The sequence below is a fragment of the Odocoileus virginianus genome, chromosome 9 (genome assembly GCF_023699985.2).
Source record: "Odocoileus virginianus isolate 20LAN1187 ecotype Illinois chromosome 9, Ovbor_1.2, whole genome shotgun sequence".
Taxonomy (NCBI): domain Eukaryota; kingdom Metazoa; phylum Chordata; class Mammalia; order Artiodactyla; family Cervidae; genus Odocoileus; species Odocoileus virginianus.
Genome location: NC_069682.1, coordinates 29,648,461 through 29,666,514, shown reverse-complemented (window position 1 = coordinate 29,666,514; position 18,054 = coordinate 29,648,461). Strand labels below are relative to the sequence as shown.

The window sequence follows — 18,054 nt, the reverse complement described above, 5'->3', positions numbered from 1 at the left end:
TCAGAATAAAATGTAGATCTTAAAGTAGAATCAACATAGCTAGTTAAAAGAGGAAATGATGCCAGTGGGATTTTTCTCATTTCTACGCAGACCTTTAAACACTTGCCTTGGATCACTTTCAGGAACCACTGATTTTTCTTGCTTTCTGCCACACTGGTACTGCATCTGTCTTCCTCTTCTGGATAACTTCTGTCCTCTCTTTCTTCAAGTAAAGCAACTGCCTTCTAAGCAAAGCAACTGCCTTTTCAGCTACGTTTTCCTCTGTAATATATCTCCGTAGAGCCAGTTGACTGTCCCACCCAACCCACACCCACCCCTGCTGCCTTGGGCTCTGGGCTTTCCCACTGAGAGACACCGGGGCAGTCTTAAGATCCTGTTGCTACTTCCCAGGATCCTGGGCTGTGAAGAGCTCTGCACCCACTAGAGTGACATAGAAACAGGCTTTGGCCACTGCCTCAAGTAAATAAACCCTGAAATATTTCCAGAAAATTAATTACCAGGGAGATTAAAACTAATAATAGTTTGTTTCATATCTACAATGCTCACTTTGCAATTTTCAGAACATCTAATAATTTTTGAGCCTCTAACCAACAAGAGGGACCCTGGAGGAAAATGCCAGAGGCCTGTGGAAAGTTTTAACATCTCAGGTTTTGTGAGAGGAGGAGGAATCATTTGCTCATCATGATCCATCATGAGAGATCTCAGAAGGAATGGATAGCCTCATCTGAAGACCCTTTTCCCTCAACTCTTGCATCTCAGGTCCTAACCCTTTCATTTCTGACAAATAAAGAGCCTCCAAAGACTTCAACAAAGAGCCAGTGCTGGAGCTTGCCTTAAAGGGTGAAGAATCTACCTGTCAATGCAAGAGACATGGGTTTGATCCCTGGATTGGAAATATATGCTGGAGAAGGACATGGTAACCCACTTCAGTATTCTTGTCTGGGAAATCCCAAGGACAGAGGACCTGGTGGGCTACAGTCCATGGGGTTGCAAAAGAGTTGGACACAACCTAGTGACTAAACAAACAACAAAAACAGACACTAATAGTTGGGCAAGAAAGAGAAATTCATTTTGATGGTTCAAATGAAGAGAGTTTTAATGATGGTGCCATGACAGAGGTGTGGGCAGGGTCAAGGGTATGAATGAGGGATAATGAGACACCCCAGAGACTAGCAACCCCAGGAAACCATTACCACTTTTAAGGCTGAAAGGGCAAAGGGCAAAGGTTGGAAATGATGTTACCGAACTCTAATGGGGGAGGAGCTAGGGACCCATGGGAGCTGTAACATTGCAGGTAATGGGCTGCTTCTAGAGACAGTGTCAGAGGGAGGGAGCAAGGAAGAAGTACCCCTGCCACTCTCTCCTCCCACCTTGGCCTTTCTGTGGTGTCCCCGCTGGGGAACCCAAACAACAATCCAGCCTGCAGGGAGTTGAGGGGATACAGTCTTCTGGGGCAGAACACACAGCAGACAAGAGCAGAGAATGGATCTGATGAGGTTGGGGGCCAGCAGAGAAAAACTAGTATATATTATAGCCCATTCATTTTTATTTACAGATACTCACCGTTCATGAATTTTCCTTCATAGTGACAGGGACAGAATAAAGGGATAAAGTAGGTGATTATATAGTTAATTATGCTACAAGGGATTGAAAGTAGAAAAAAATATGGGAGACCCTCATAAGTTAATGATTACTCAAGAGAGCAGGTTTGCTTAACCACAAAACCAAGCAGACTTGTTTAGCAACAAAAGCATGCAACGGAAGCACAAGACATGCCCCAAATCAATAAAACAGTGGTGGCATGAGACCCATACCCTGCTCGGTGAGCTCAATAAATGAATGATCCTTAGGACATAAAATTCAGTAATTTATGGACCTAGCTTGAGCACGTAGGGACAAGAAAACTCTCCTGTCCAAACTGTAGGAGGAGCTGATGATGGAAGCAAGATGTCTACTCAAGGAAAAGTTCTTCTCCCCCTCCTCCTTATCCTTTGATTATAAAACCATAGCCCAGTAAGTTCTTAAGGCATGGCACTCCCTTTTAAGCCTCACAAGTGTCCTATTCTAATAAATCACATCTTATCTATCACTTTGCCTCTTGCTGAATTCTCTTCTGCACTGAGACATAGAGGACTCTGGTACCAAAGCTCTTTGGAGCCCTGGAAATGACACCCAATGGTTTCAACAGGAATTTGTATCTGATCACTTATTTTTTAATTTCAAAAATAAGAATAACCTGGTGAATCAAATGACTGATCATCTCTTTTCTCCTGCAAGGGCTTTGGGGAAATAACAGTGATTTCCAGGGAAAACACTGGCCACTGTATCTATGCATTCAGGTCACTGTGAAATTTTTCATAAACACCTCCAATGGCTAAACATAAATTGAAACTAGAAACACTCCAGATGAAATGGAAAATAGCAGCTTACCTGAGGGATGAGGTGGAGCAGAGCATCCCCAGAAAGTGTCCCAACAGCCAGGCCCACAAAGAGCTGTAAAATGAGCCTGTAGTTCTCCTCGCAGCTGTGGAAAAGGATCAGTGTCGTCCCAAGCATGGAGCCCAGCGTAAGCAGTGTCACCGCCACAGTGCTGTAGCCATATTCTGAGTCAAAAAGAGATCAAAACCAGTCAGAGGCCCTGGGAGTGCTTCTGCCGGTGAACACGGTAAAAGAATCCATCCTATACTACAATAGCTAGGGATACAAAATTGTTTTGTGAGTGCCATATTGGATTTAAGGTTTTAATTTGTAAGGAAAAGAATGAAAAGATTTTTACTAATTTACTCCATTATTTTGAAGTTACCCTGATTTCCCCTTGTTAAAAAAATAATCACTGTAGCAAGGAGCTAGCTTACCTCCTACCCTCAAGGAAAATAATTTCTCTTGTTTTAAACTACAAGCTTGGGACTTCCCTGGTGGTCCAATGGTTGAGAATCTGCCATCCAGTGCAGGGGATGTGGGTTTGATTGCTGGTCAGGGAACTAAGGTTCCACAAACCACAGGGCAACTAGACAAGACAGCAAACTATGACTGCTGAGCCCCATGCACCCTAGAGCCCACAAACTGTGACTAGAGAAGACCCCGCATGCTTCAACTAGAGAAAATTCTACACTCTACAATGAAGACCCAGTGCAGACAACAAAATTAAAACTAAAAACAAACTACAACCTTCACCGACAGACAGTGGTAATATTTGTCATCTAACCACATTTAAACCTTTCGAAGGCAAGAAGCAATGGGACAGAAAGAGCATACGGTCTGGGCCACTGTAGATCTGTACTTGTGGACAAAATGAGTACTTTCTACCAAAAGGTCTCAAAATTATTTGTAATGTCAAAAGTTTTTACTATCCTCTGTGACTGAAATGAGTAACTGTATTGGTAAAAACTAATCAATAAATGAATAAAGGGTGATAATATAAATTTGGACAGCCTAACTTTTCAATTATTACAATAATTTTTCTGACCCCTAAAATATATTCCATATTTCTAAGATTCTACATTTTTAAAAATATTCAGAAAGTACAACTTTTTCACAATTATTCCAACAGAAACAAACATGTGGAAGGAGAGAAGAAATAAAAGAGTAGAAGAAGAAAGGAAAGAGAAAGATTAAAACAGAAAAAAATAGCTTTCAGAGTCAAGTGTACATTATTTAGGTATAAACCATATTCAAATACCATTTTCCATTGGTTATAGATATTCAGAGCAAATACTCTGTTTCAACTTATTTAGAAATTACTAACTTGTTTGTAAACAATGAAGATAGGTCATTACCACATTAAACTATCATTTCCTTTTATAACTACAAATAAGTGACAAATTAAATTGAACAATTCAGTTATCATACTACTTAAAGCCCACTGAAGATTTTAAGTAACTACTCTCTTCAAGTTTGTTATAATTGAAGATGTTCCATCTTCATCATTCTTGTACTTTTCTGGAACGTTGACCCTCTACAGAAGATCAGGTTAATGACACTAGCTAGTAAGATGATAATAGGTGTGTAATGTGAAGAGGACCTTTATTAAGTTATACACTCTGCCATTAAACAGAGATTGAATATTAAAATGAAGTTGGTAGCATACTCAGAGCAGGCTAAAAACTTTCACACTTTGATTTTTTTTCCCACTGTCACCACAACTCCTTCCCAGCTAAGCAATCTCTACAAATTGGTTGTTGTTCAGTGGATATACAGTTTCAGTTTTGCAAAATGAAACAGTTCTAGAGATCTGTTGCAGAGCCATGTGAAAATACTTAACACTACTAAGCTATACACTTAAAAGGATTGAGATGGTAAATTTTATGTACTTTTTTACCACATTAAAAAAATAACAAGGGAGAATTCCCTGGTGGTCCAGTGGTGGAGACTCCTTGCTGCCAATGCATGGAACGTGGGTTTGATGCCTGATAGGGGAACTAGGCTCCCATGTGTCATGCAGTCAAAAATTAAGATAGCTCAGGATGATCATACAGCTACCTAAAGGTTTTATTTTGCTCTAATTTAATATCTATTTTATTTTTAAAAAATCCCTAGAGATAGTTCATCCAGTTTCACATCCTACTTTTCCACAAATAGACTCTAATTGGGAACATGATTCTTCTCAACTAACCTGTAAATTAAAGACATTTGAAGTTTAACCTGAGCACCCAGCAGTCTAATCAAGTTCAAAGTTACCACACTTTTCTGGTAGGTACAAAATATCACCAAATGTCAAGAACTCACAAGGACAAATTAGGGGTTGATGTTTCCTAGGCAAAAGGCAAAGTTTCAAGTTCTTCAGTTCTTGTCCCTTTGTCCTGAGGGTGGCTTTGCTGTTGTCCAGTCACTAAGCTGAATCTGACTCTTCGCAACCCCGTGGACTGCAGCACACACGGCTCCTCTGTCCTCCACTACGTCCTGGAGTTTGCTCAGATTCATGTCCATTGGGTTGGCGATGCCATCTAACCATCTCATCCTCTGTCATCCCTTTCTCCTCCCGCCTTCAATCTTTCCCAGCATCCAGGTCTTTTCTAATGAGTCAGGCTCTTTGTATCAGGTGGGCAAGAACTAGAGATTCAGCTTCAGCATCAGCCCTTCCAATGAATATTTGGGGTTGATTTCCTTTAGGATTAACTGGTTTGATCTCCTTGTAGTCCAAGGGACTCTCAAGAGTCTTCTCCAGCACCACAGTTCGAAAGCATCAATTCTTTAGTGCTCAGCCTTCTTTATGGTCCAACTCTCACATCTGTAGATGACTACTGAGCTACAGTGTGGTTTTGGAAGACAAAGGATGTTCCTTTCCTTGAGAGCTTGTAAAACTTTCTAGGTCTTCTATGAGTCAGATTTCACCTGCTCTCCTGTGGCAAGAACCATCTGAAAATCATAAAATCTCTGACTTTTGTTGCCACCAGACTCTGCAGACTTACTCTAGATCCCTATATAGTGTCATGGTGTCTTGATTGGACTCAGATTCCTTATAAATGTTTCTCGTCCTTAAAACAGAACTGGACGTACTACCAATTATAATAAAATTTTAGTCAATTCCAAGCAGCTTCTTTGAATAGATCTGAAATGATTTCTACTCAGCTATAACATTCTTCCTGGAAATTCAGTTGAAGACAGCTCTTAGAAGTTGAGTTTCAGCATACTGAACACTGTGTTCTTAATAACATCTTCCTGTGTCTTCCACTCTTTAACATCTTACATTCCTGCACTTTCAAAAGGCCAACATCACAAGTCTTTCTTTTTAGTTATATGATGCAACATTTTAAATTGAGGAAAGTGATTTTTTTTTTTTTTTAGGTTCTTTAGTGAGTATGATTTGTATGAATTTTTCTCAGGAAGACTGTTTCCTAGAAGGATATAGAAGTCAATTTAAATGGGAATAAACTTTTTCTTGGATCTTCAGTCCAAAACCCTGTTTATGAATGGCCTGTATGACCAGACACAGTGCCAGGGAATAGAAACAAATATGGGAACTCTTAGGTGCCATGATCCAGTCCTGTTCATCCATTTTTGAGCCATCACTGGCCACAAGGTGTTGAATTATTTAGCTGCTCATTTTTAATGAAGTTTTTTTTTCCTTTTAGTGAATGTGAAGTCTTAAATATATAGGCCTGGCATGATGAGTCACTTGAGGTAGAATTTATTATGAGTTAGAAATAAGGGCTGAACAATTTGGCTATGACGGGCATTGCAGACTATCTCAAAGAAAAAGAAAAGCAGTTCTGAAAAAAAAAATGTAACATCCTCAGATCAAAGGTAATATTTTAAATATGGTTAACTGTCATATTTTTACTATTCATCATACCTGTTCTTAGGCCACCATTTTTTGGTCATTTTTCTGGTTTTGTTTTTCCAAACTCTCTCAACACAATTAAGTGAATGATTTCTCCACTGACTAAAGTCCCTTCTGGGATGAAGTTGCTTATGGATTCTTTATTCTGTCCAATTTTTAATCTAATAGTCCACATGCCATGCGTCCAGTTCTGCACAACATTTTATAACTACTTATGACTATAGTTTATTAAAAATGATAGGGTATTTTGGTAAGTGGTAAGAAAAACATTTTCTCACTCTGAGATCATTTTGATGGTCCTCATATTTATATCTTCAAAAGATCTTTATGAAGAACTCAGGTAAATAAAATGGCATTTTTATTGCAAGAAAATAAATAAACTTCAGGTGTTTTAAATTTATAGAACACACTTTTGTACATATTTATCCCATTGAAATTTCACTGGTGTCCTGGAAGTCTTACAGTAAAGCTCACATACTGTGATGATGTTATGGGTCACAGGTGAGTGTGAATTCTTTTTCTTTTCTCTTTTGACTGTACCATGCCACATGTGAGCTCTTAGTTTCCTGACTGGGGATTGAACTGACACCCTCTGCATTAGAAACATAGAGTCTTAACATCTGGACTGTCAGGGAAGTCCCAAGTGTGAATAGTGGTCCCTGCACTTCCTGGGGCTGCCACATTCAGGAGGCTCGTAGCTCCCTGGCCTGGTCACTGCCAGCCCAGAGCAGCTTCTTCGGTTTGCCCCAACATGCCTTCATTATTTCATGTGTGCCATGATGTGTGAAAGGATAGTAAGCCTTGTGGAATCACTGCTTTGCACAGTGCAGGGAAAGAGACAGGCTTGAGAAATATAGATTGTAGAAGATCGCAGAGTTGGCTGGGGACAGAGAGCATGATTCAATTCTGCATTTCGGATCCCAACACTGATGTTCTTTCTCTTACACTATGCTATTTCTCAACTATCAACTTTTTTGTTTTTTGCAGAGATGTTCATAGTAAGTTTTTTCAAATAGCCAAAAACTGAAAATAATCCACTTTTTAAAAGGTGAATGGTTAAGCAAAATATGGTATATTCATACCAAAGAAGCAGTTCAGTTCATTTTCTCAGTCGTGTCCAACTCTTTGCAACCCCATGGACTGCAGCATGCCAAGTTTCCTTGTCTATCACCAACTTCTAGAGTTTGTTCAAACTCATGTCCATTGAGTCGGTGATGCCATCCAAACATCTCATCCTCTGTCGTCCCCTTTTCCTTCTACCTTCAATCTTTCCCAGCATCAGGGTCTTTTCCAATGAGTCAGTTCTTTGCATCAGGTGACCAAAGTATTGGAGATTCAGCTTCAGCATCAGTCCTTCCAATGAACATTCAGAACTGATTTCCTTTAGGACGGACTGGTTGGATCACCTTACTGTCCAAGGAACTCTCAAGAGTCTTCTCCAACACCAGAGTTCAAAAGCATCAATTCTTCACCGTTAAGCCTTCTTTATGGTTCAACTCTCACATCCATACGTGACTACTGGAAAAACCATAGCTTTGACTAGATGGTCCTTTGTTGGCAAAGTAATGTCTCTGCTTTTTAATATGCTATCTAGGTTGGTCATAGCTTTTCTTCCAAGGAGCAAGCGTCTTTTATTTTCATGACTGCAATCACCATCTGCAGTGATTTTGGAGCCCCCAAATATAAAGTCTCTCACTGTTTCCATTGTTTCCCCATCTATTTGTCATGAAGTGATGGGACTGGATGCCATGATCTGCGTTTTTTGATTGTTGAGTCTTAAGCCAACTTTTTCACTCTCCTCTTTCACTTTCATCAAGAGGCTCTTTAGTTCCTCTTCACTTTCTGTCATAAGGGTGGTGCCATTTGTGTATATGAGGTTATTGATATTTCTCCCAGCAATCATGATTCCAGCTTGTGATTCATCCAGCTAGGCATTTCATATGATGTACTCTGCATATAAGTTAAATAAGCAGGGTGACAATATAGTCTTGATGTACTCCTTTCCCAATTTAGAACCAGCCCATTGTTCCATGTCTGGTTCTAACTGTTGCTTCTTGACTTGCATACGGATTTCTCAGGACGCAGGTAATGTGGTCTGGTATTCCCATCTTAGGAATTTTCCACAGTTTGTTATGATCCACACAGTCAATGGCTTTGATGTAGTCAATGAAGCAGAAGGTTTTCTAGAATTATCTTGCTTTTTTCTATGATCCAACAGATGTTGGCAATTTGACCTCTCATTCCTCTGCCTTTTCTAAATTCAGCTTGAACATCTGGAAGTTCTCAGTTCATGTACTGTTGAAGCCTGATTTAGAGAATTTTGAACATTACTTTGCAAGCATGTGAGATGAGTGCAATTGTGCGGTAGTTTGAACATTCTTTGGCATTGCCTTTATTTGGGGTAGGAATGAAAACTGACCTTTTCCAGTCCTGCGACCACTGCTGAGTTTTCCAAATTTGCTGACATATTGAGTACAGCATTTTCACACCATCATCTTTAGGATTTGAAATAGCTCAACTGGAATTCCATCACCTCCACTAGCTTTATTTGTAGTGATGCTTCCTAAGGCCCACTTGACTTTGCATTCCAGGATGTCTGGCTCTAGGTGAGTGATCACACCCACCATCGTGGTTATCTGGGTCATTAATACCTATTTGTATAGTTCTTCTGTGTTTTCTTGCCACCTTTTCTTAATCTCTTCTGCTTCTGTTAGGTCCATACTGTTTCTATCCTTTATTGTGCCCATCTTTGCATGAAATATTCCCTTGGTATCTCTAATTTTCTTCAAGAGATCTCTAGTCTTTCCCATTCTATTGTTTTCCTCTATTTCTTTGCATTGATCGCTTAGGAAGTCTTTCTTATCTCTTCTTGCTGTTCTTTGGAACTCTTCATTCAGATGGGTATATCTTTCTTTTTCTCCTTTGCCTTTCACTTCTCTTCTTTTCTCAGCTATTTGTAAGGCTTCCTCAGACAACAATTTTGCCCTTTTGCATTTCTTTTTATTGGGGATAGTTTTGATCACTGCCTACTGTACAATGTTACAAACCTCCTTCCATAGTTTTTCAGGCACTCTATCAGACCTAATCCCTTGAATCTATTTCTCACTTCCACTGTATAATCATAAGGGATTTGATTTAGGTCATACCTGAATGGTCTAGTGGTTTTCCCTACTTTCTTCAATTTAAGTCTGCTTTCGACAATAAGGAGTTCATGATCTGAGCAACAGTCAGCTCTAGGTCTTGTTTTTGCTGACTGTTATAGATTTTCTCCATCTTCAGCTACAAAAAATATAATCAGTCTGATTTCGGTATTGACCATCTGGTGATGTCCATGTATAGTCAACTCCTGTGTTGTTGGAAGAGGGTGTTTACTATGACCAGTGTGTTCTGTTAGCAAAACTCTTTGCCTTTGCCTTTGCCCTGCTTCTACTCAATAATAATAATAATAATAATAAAAACAATTTATTAATACACAAAACAATCTAGATGGATTATAAGGAGATTTTGATGAGTGGAAAAATACCCTGAATCCCAAAAGGATACATACTGTAGGATTTCATTTCTATAACATTCTCAAAATGATAAAGCTATTCAACTATGGTCTGTGATTCAACTATGGTCTATGATTGAGTCAAAGATAGGGGATAGAATCGATTTATGTAAGTTAGCTACAAAATATAAAATATTCATTGAACTGTAGTATAGCATAGGTGGTTAAAAACAAGAACTATGGGACCAAATTGCCTGCGTTTGAATCCCAATTGTATCAATACTAGCTATGTGTCTTTGGGCAAGTTATCTAACTTCCAGTTACCTGAGTTTCATCATCTCTAAAGTGAAGATAATAATAATTTACAGCTGGTAGCATTGCTGTAAGGACTCAATGAGCTGATCAAAGTAAAATGCTTAAAACAGTGCCTGGTGTATGGTATGTATCCTTCCTTCACCATCATGAATCCATTGTGTGGATTGTATGCATTGTGAGCATTGGCTTTCTGAGTGAAGAGCCAGGACTTACTCTCCAGCGTGGTGGGTGCCATCTTTGCTTGTTGGTTCTGGGGCAGCTGGCAAGAACAGCTGAGCAATTGCTGAATGATTCCTGGACTCATTTGCTTAAAGTCCTCCTTAGAAATGGGTGAACGCTTGTTCTGTAGAAATATGTTCGCCAACTGCCCGGCAGAGAAGCAAGTCTGTAGGAGGCAGAACATGCATTGTTACCAACCTCAGCACTGGACCAAATTCACCATCAACTACTATCCTGGAGGAATCAGGACTAAACTGGAAGGGTTCAAGTCAACATATGAAGCCATTACTATGTGTGTTTCCTTGCAAACTTCTGACCATACGTAATTCTCCAGGATTGTTTTTCATCTCTAATTAAAGCAGCTGTATCTCACTTTCATTCTGAGTATTGTGTGGACATACATTGTTACCAACCTCAGCACTGGACCAAATTCACCATCAACTACTATCCTGGAGGAATCAGGACTAAACTGGAAGGGTTCAAGTCAACATATGAAGCTATTACTATGTGTGTTTCCTTGCAACCTTCTGACCATACATAATTCTCCAGGATTGTTTTTCATCTCTAATTAAAGCAGCTGTATCTCACTTTCATTCTGAGTATTGTGTGGTAGGATTTTTGCAAACATTTTTATTTCCTGAGAGGAGATGCAGATTGTTTTACAATGTGCTGGATGGTGTTCTAACCAGCAGCCTAAGCAAGCCTTAAGACTCTTGTTGGGGGCATGGCTTTGTATTATTAATGAAGTTAAAACTTTATAGGATAAAAAGGAGATCTGGAGGAATAAGATCATAGTCTTTAATATTATCTGATTTAATAAGCCTGTGTCAGCAACATGAATTTTCAAAAGCAATAAAAGTAAATGTAATATTTTAAAAAGTGGATGCTGTGTCAACTTGCTGGTGTGTAAGCACTAAATGATATGGTGACCTATGTTCTTTGACAGCCCTTCACCACAAAAACAATTGAAATCATTGTTATTGCCTACAGATTTCACTAGTTTTTATCTATTTTTTCATATTGTATAGGGATATTTATGAAAGAAGTAGCTAAACAATAAATGAAACAGATCTCTAACAACTGCCTGAAAACATTTGTCCACTTCAGAAGTGTTAAGGGCTGACATTTTATGCATCAAAAATTACATTGAAAAGTTTTCATATGTGGATGAGAAGGGTGTGTAGTTTCACTAGCACAAATGGATGTCTTCTAATGAAATAAGACCCCAATGCAAGAGCAGTGTGATCTGAGGTCACAGTAAGGAATCTTTAAAAAAATCAGTGATGTCCAAGGATTGATTTGCCATGCTATAGAAAGTAGGGGTTTTAAACAAAGACACGTGGCTAATCAGAAAATGATGATGTTTGCTGGTTTTTCCAAAATAAAAATCCTCTGGGATGATCCAAAGGGTTAAAAAGCTTTATCTTGATTGGGAGACACTTGGTTGCATGGAACAGAGCCACTTAAACCACCAAACACCCAGAGGAGGATGTATTAAGGTTACAGAGGATGTCTGACACGGGAAAGACAGTCACATTTTATGAGGAATTCAACTGGAAGCTGGAAAATGAAAACCAAAGATTTTTCTCTATTTCTTCAGGGCTCTGTATTTTCTCCTTTCTGTTTCCCCCTGCAGACATCTATTTCCCTTCACAGTCTGGCCTTCTCTCTTTAATAAACACTTGGCCTTCTCTCTTTAGTAAACACATGGCCAGGTACTTCCCTGGCAGTCCAGCGGTTAAGATTTCACCTCCCAATGCAGGGGGTGTAGGTTTGAACCCTGCTCGGGGAGATAAGCTCTTATATGCCCCACAGGCAAAAACAAAAAACAGAAGCAATATTGTAACAAATTCAATAAAGCCTTTAAAAGTGATCCACATCCAAAAAATCTTAAAAAAAAATAAAAGGCCATATAAGCCCCAGCCCATTCCATTTACCTGGTGTGAAGAGCCAGCTCACTAGAAAAGTTCCTGATGCTGGAAAAGAGGGAAAGCAAAAGGAGAAGAGGGAGGCAGAGGATGAAATGGCTGGATAGCATCACTGATTCAATGGACATGAACTTGGGCAAACTCTGGGAGATGGTGAGGGACAGGGAGGCCTGGAGTGCTGCAGTCCATGAGGTCGCAAAGAGTCAGACATGACTTAGTGACTGAACAGCAACATTATTCATTGTAATAGTATGCTTGTAACTGAAAAATACTGTAAATAGCTCATATGTTCATAAATAGAAGAAAGAATGAAGTATGCACACACGATATACTAATATTGAGTTATAAATAATAAAGATCGCTGTGAACTGAAAAAAAAAAATTGGATTGAGTCTGCAAGTCTTGACTTGCAGATCTGATTGTCTCAGCAAGGCCATGGATGGGTTTTCTTGTTCCAATGTTATTTGATTCCATCAGTTTTGCCCCCAAGACAGGAAATGACATCATACTGTTCAAATATGGCTGCTGGACTCAGCCCAGTGGGTGGGGAAGGCATTTCTCAGAAAGACTGGGCAAGAACTCCAAAATGTTTCTACTACAAGAAGCAACAACAGAAAGCTAAACTTGTAATTTTTTTCCCCTTTATCAAAATAATTTATACCAAAGACAATAGTCTCTTTTGCACTATTTATTAATCATGGAACAGAACCACATTATCATTAAAAATACTGGCAATGATAAAGGGAAACTAACCATAAACATCTTATGATGAATCCTTCATAATAAATATTCCTACTGAAAAATGCCTGACTGGGAAATAAAAGAGCAGAGAAATAGACATGAAGAGAATGTCATGCATCTCTCCCCAGTTCATTGTCAAGGAATTGAATAGTTTCCAGTTTTAGAACACCTTCTTGTAGAGTAAGGTTATTCTATTATAAGCTTCTATGCCTTTGATATTTACTTGCTATTCCTATACTATTTAGGTTACTATTGCATTACATTTCTTCTGAAATCACTAATACAAATGTCCTTAAAGGTGCTTCATTATATCCTTTAAATTTTGGCAAACTATTTTTAATAAAGAAGAAAATAGAATTAAAATTAGATGATTCAGTCAATAACCTTTAAAATAGCTTTATTTTTTTACCTAAAACTTCAATGTAATTGTACACTTGTGCTGATGTCATAAGACCTTTGTGGAAACTTTAAAAACACATTCTAAAGTGTCCCTTCCTGCATTTTAGTTTTGAGAATCACTTGGAGGGCTGGTTAAAAGATAGGGTGCTAGGCTCCACAATCAGAGTGTATAATTCAGTAGATTCTGGGGTGGGACCCGAGAATTCCCATTTCCAACAACGTCCCAGGTGCTGCTGCTACTGCTGTCCCAGGGACAACACCTCAAGACTGACTGGTCCAAATAATACATGCAGGATCTTCAGATCTAGTCTCTTACTTTAGGGTCCCCTCCAGAGTCACAAAGAAAGTAAATGTTGAAACAGATAATTGAGAAAGAAGAGGTTTTGTTTATCTTGCATAGTCATCACAGAAGATGACAGTTACTGTTCTTAGAAAATGCATGGCTTAAGCAAGTAATCCCTAGATTTTAAGAAATAACCTGCATTCTTTATGCAAATAGAGTCTCCATCAGACAAATGAGTTCCCTTCCTAAGAAGAGCTGGCCCTGAAGGAATATTTAAGAACTTACAAACAAGGATTAATACAGGCATCAACTTGTTTCCTTCAGTGAATACACTGTGAGTTTAAAATAATCAGCTTTAATTAATGCCTTTACTATGTGGCCTAATTAATAGAAACTTACTTTTTAAAATATATCATAGCAAAAATAGGCAATACTGCCCAATCATGTACTCATAACTTACAGGAACAACAGTCACTATTGTTAGAAATGTTTACAGAATTTTGCTCTTTCAATATACAGATTTGTGCCTAATAGGAATAATAACTCATCCAAGATACAAACAAAAAGTAGTTTTATTTCTTTAAATCAACATTTATTAAACAATAGCATGCTTGTTAAGAGCACAGAATATGCTCTGGGAAAACTTATGTATATATCCTCAGTTTCTGTGAACTTAATCAACTACTTATTAGTTCCATGACTCAATTTCCTCATTGGGAGGATGGAATCATTTAACCTAGCCTCATACAGCTGTTGTAATAACTAAATGAAGAAATGCAGGGGAAACTCTGCAGTGTCTAATACGTAGTATTAATTTACTCATAAATATAAGCCATTATCATGGGATATCAATTTTCCAAGACTTTAAATGATAAGAGCAGGGAAGGTTTCTATGTGCAACAGTCTAAAAAATGCTGAATTCAATAAGACTAAAGAATTTTCTTTACTACAGGGCCTCCCCAGGTGTGTTAATATGCTACAGTGCAATACATATCTCTATTTCCCAAACAGATTTGATGATAACACCCCTTTTTAAGAATTATCTCGGGACTTCCCTGGTAATCTAGTAGTTAAGACTCTGCCCTTCCAATGGAGAGGGTGTGAGTTCAATCCCTCATTGGGGAACTAAGATCCCACATTCCATGAGGCAAGGCCAAAAAGAAAGAGGTATTATCCAGATTTCCCTGGTGGCCTAGTGGTTAAGAATCTGTCTGCGGATGCATGGGACACAGGTTTGATCCTTGGTCTGGGAACTAAGATCCCACATGCCGCAGTGCAACTAGGCCTGCGTGCCAGAACCACTGAATCTGCAGGCCCTGGAGCCGGTGCTCCCCAACAAAAGGGGCCACTGCAAGAAGCCCACGCGCCACGACGACAGAGTAGCCCCCCTCGCTGCAACTAGAGAAAGCCCTAGTGCAGCAAAAAAGACCTGGCACAGCCAAATAACAAACAAACAAGACAAAAACAAGTATTACCTAGTAGACTAATGAATGTACTTTGGAACACAACTTCAGGAAGTAAGAATAAGAATGTATTTATAGGCCCATATACCACCTTTTCTCAAAAACCTTCTCAGTGCCACCTACTATACAAATATTTCTCTGTCACTCACAATGCAAAGTAATCTCATCATAATCTAATCTGAATTTGAAGCATTCATTCATGATTGTTTTTATATGTCTATATCCACCCACTATCCTGGTAGCTCCATAGGAGCTGTGCCTGTTTTTGTTCAATTTTTTACCCCTAGTGCACACAATGGTGACTGATAAATGGTCACATGTTTACTGAATTATTCATGAATTCAGTATGGAGGAAAGAGTAATATATACCATTCTCCTAAATACTTTGGCCTCAAGTTTTAAATCTGCAGAGATCTACTTGTAAAAGGAAAAAAACCCTGACGACAGTGTGGAAATAGAATATTTTTACATTTAAGGAAATCTACATTACCCTTGAAGTTTTCTATAACACTTAGAGAATGTTCACAGTTGCTTCCTTTGACAGTACAATGGTACAAGAGGAATAATGACAATACCTGATCCCAGGAAATTGGACCATCTTCTGATTCTGGGTCCATGGATACAGATATATTAGGGTAGTTTCCATCATGAATTGTTAGGCTGTTTTGTTTCCTTCTAAGGTGATGGATTTTATCTGTTCTGATACAGGTACTTTTAGTCCAGAGAGTGTTGAGGAGCTTGTCTAGTTCTAGAAATTTCACACAAAATTTGGTGTCAGAATAAAGACAAACCAGTTTCAGAATAATCACAATTTCACGTGGCCACAGCATAGATATGTTACTAAGTAAATTTCTAAGTTCTAATGAAAAGTCAAGAAATTATTCTGAATAAGAATGAAGAACATTTATACTTCACATGGATACTGATTCCCTCACAACATCTTGCCTAAGCTTTAGAGCTGAACCATGATGAAATGGGCCATTCCATCAATGGAGTGCCTTCTGGTAAGTCAGCTAATTCTTTTTCTAGGTGTCCCCTATAAAAATGAAAACAAAGGATGAAACCGAATTAATCCTTAGAAACTCTATTCCCTTTAAGCACCATACATCCTTAGTACATTAACTATGATTTTAAAGTAAAGTCAGTCTAATCATATCCTCTTAAATGTTTAATGTGGAAAGAGATAGGAATTGAAAAGGAACTGAGATTGTAGGGGCAAAACAGACCTCGTTTTCTATGGTAGGTGTGGTATGGTTGTCAGTTTATAGATTGCAGCTTAATTTCCCTTGCTACAATGTAGGCTTTTAAAAATTGATTGACACAGAGAATAATTGAATAAATATAATGGTGAATTTCTTCAGATTTATTCATCTTCTTACTTGTAAAAATATATTTCTGGTATTTTCTAAATGTTACCATTAGTATTAGGAAAATGACAAGCTAGAGTTGCTACCATATTTTATTTTAAATGGCCAGTTTCAAAAAAACATTATGAGACCTGCAAAATAATGGGAAAGTGGGACCCAGAGTTAGGGGAAAAAGCAGTCAATAAATATGCCTCTGATATTTCCCAGATGTTGGATTTAGCAGACAAAGACTTCTAAGTAGTGATCATCAGTATGTTCAAGGAACTAAAGAAAATAATATTTGAGAAATTAAAGGAAAGTATAAGAATAGTAAACTAACAAACAGCAACTTTTAATCAGGAGATCAAAATTATATAAAGTCTAAATGGAAATTCTGGACTAGAAGAATAGAATAGTGAAATGAAAAATTCACAGCAGCACATTGCGATGGCAGAAGAAACAATTACTGAATTGAAGATAAATTAATAGAAATAATCTACTCTGAAGAACAGAAAGAGAAAAAAGAACAAGTCTCAGAGACCTATGGGAAATAGCAAGTACACTGACCTATATGCAATGGCAGTCACTTGGAGAGGAGAGAGAGAAAGAAGTAGAAAAAATATTGAAGAAAATAATAGTTAAAAACATTCTCAATTTGATGTAAAACCTTGATATACATGTTCAATAAGTTCATCAGACATCAAATAGGATAAATATGAAAAACAAGTCAAATACAAAAATATATCTTGAAAGTAGTAATGGAAAACTGACTCATCACATACAAAGGAGCATCAATACAATTAACAGTTAACTCATCATCTTAACAATGGAGGCCAGAAAGTAGTGGAATAAGATATTCAAAATACTGAGAGAAATAACTGTCAATTAAGAATTTAATACCCAGCAAAACAACTCTTCAAAAACCAAGGTGAAATAAAATTATTCCCAGATAAACAATGAATGGTGAATTTATTGACAGCAGACCTGTCTTACAAGAAAGACTAAGTGAAGCTATTTAGACTGAAAAGAAATGACCAGAATGGTAAAGAGTCCACAGGAAGAAATGAAGAATACTAGAAATGTAAATATATGGATTAATATAAAAGACTATAATATATACTTTTTATCATATGTTCTCTAAACTCAACGAGGAAACACTACAAGGTTTTCTCTCAAGGTCAAAAACATGGTAAAGGTTCATTCTCAAAATATCCATCATTTTTATACTGGGGTTATTAACTAATATAATCAGGTAACAAAGAAAATAGAGAGACAAGAATTGAAAAAGAAGAGGCAATCTATATCTATTTGGTGATGGTATAATTATATATCTGAAAACTCTAAATAATTAGGGCAAAAATAAAATGAAAGATTTAATCATGGAGTGAGTTACAAAATTATTCTAAAAAAAAAAGTCACTAACTTTCATATGGATAAACAAAAATCAGTTAGAAGCTGTAATGAAAGAGAGATCCCAGTTAAGAGATACAAAAAGAAAGTTAAATGCCTAGGTATAAATGTCTACCTAGGAAATGTCTAAAACCTGTGTGAGGGAAACGATAAAACACTCCACAAAACAGACATGTGAAC

The 18,054-nt window shown here is 37.9% G+C and overlaps 1 protein-coding gene across 4 annotated transcripts in view; it reads right to left on the bottom strand.

The window, feature by feature from the left end:
• Window positions 1-18,054, bottom strand: part of SLC39A12 (solute carrier family 39 member 12) — an 80,239-nt gene that overhangs the window by 41,268 nt on the left and 20,917 nt on the right. For all 4 annotated transcript variants that reach the window (XM_070472122.1, XM_070472123.1, XM_070472124.1 and 1 more), the window contains 3 exons: window positions 15,694-15,866; window positions 10,299-10,470; window positions 2,431-2,603 (listed from right to left, as the gene is read on the bottom strand). In XM_070472122.1, coding sequence (XP_070328223.1) covers window positions 2,431-2,603; window positions 10,299-10,470; window positions 15,694-15,866 — 518 coding nt within the window. The remainder of the gene's footprint in view (window positions 1-2,430; window positions 2,604-10,298; window positions 10,471-15,693; window positions 15,867-18,054) is intronic.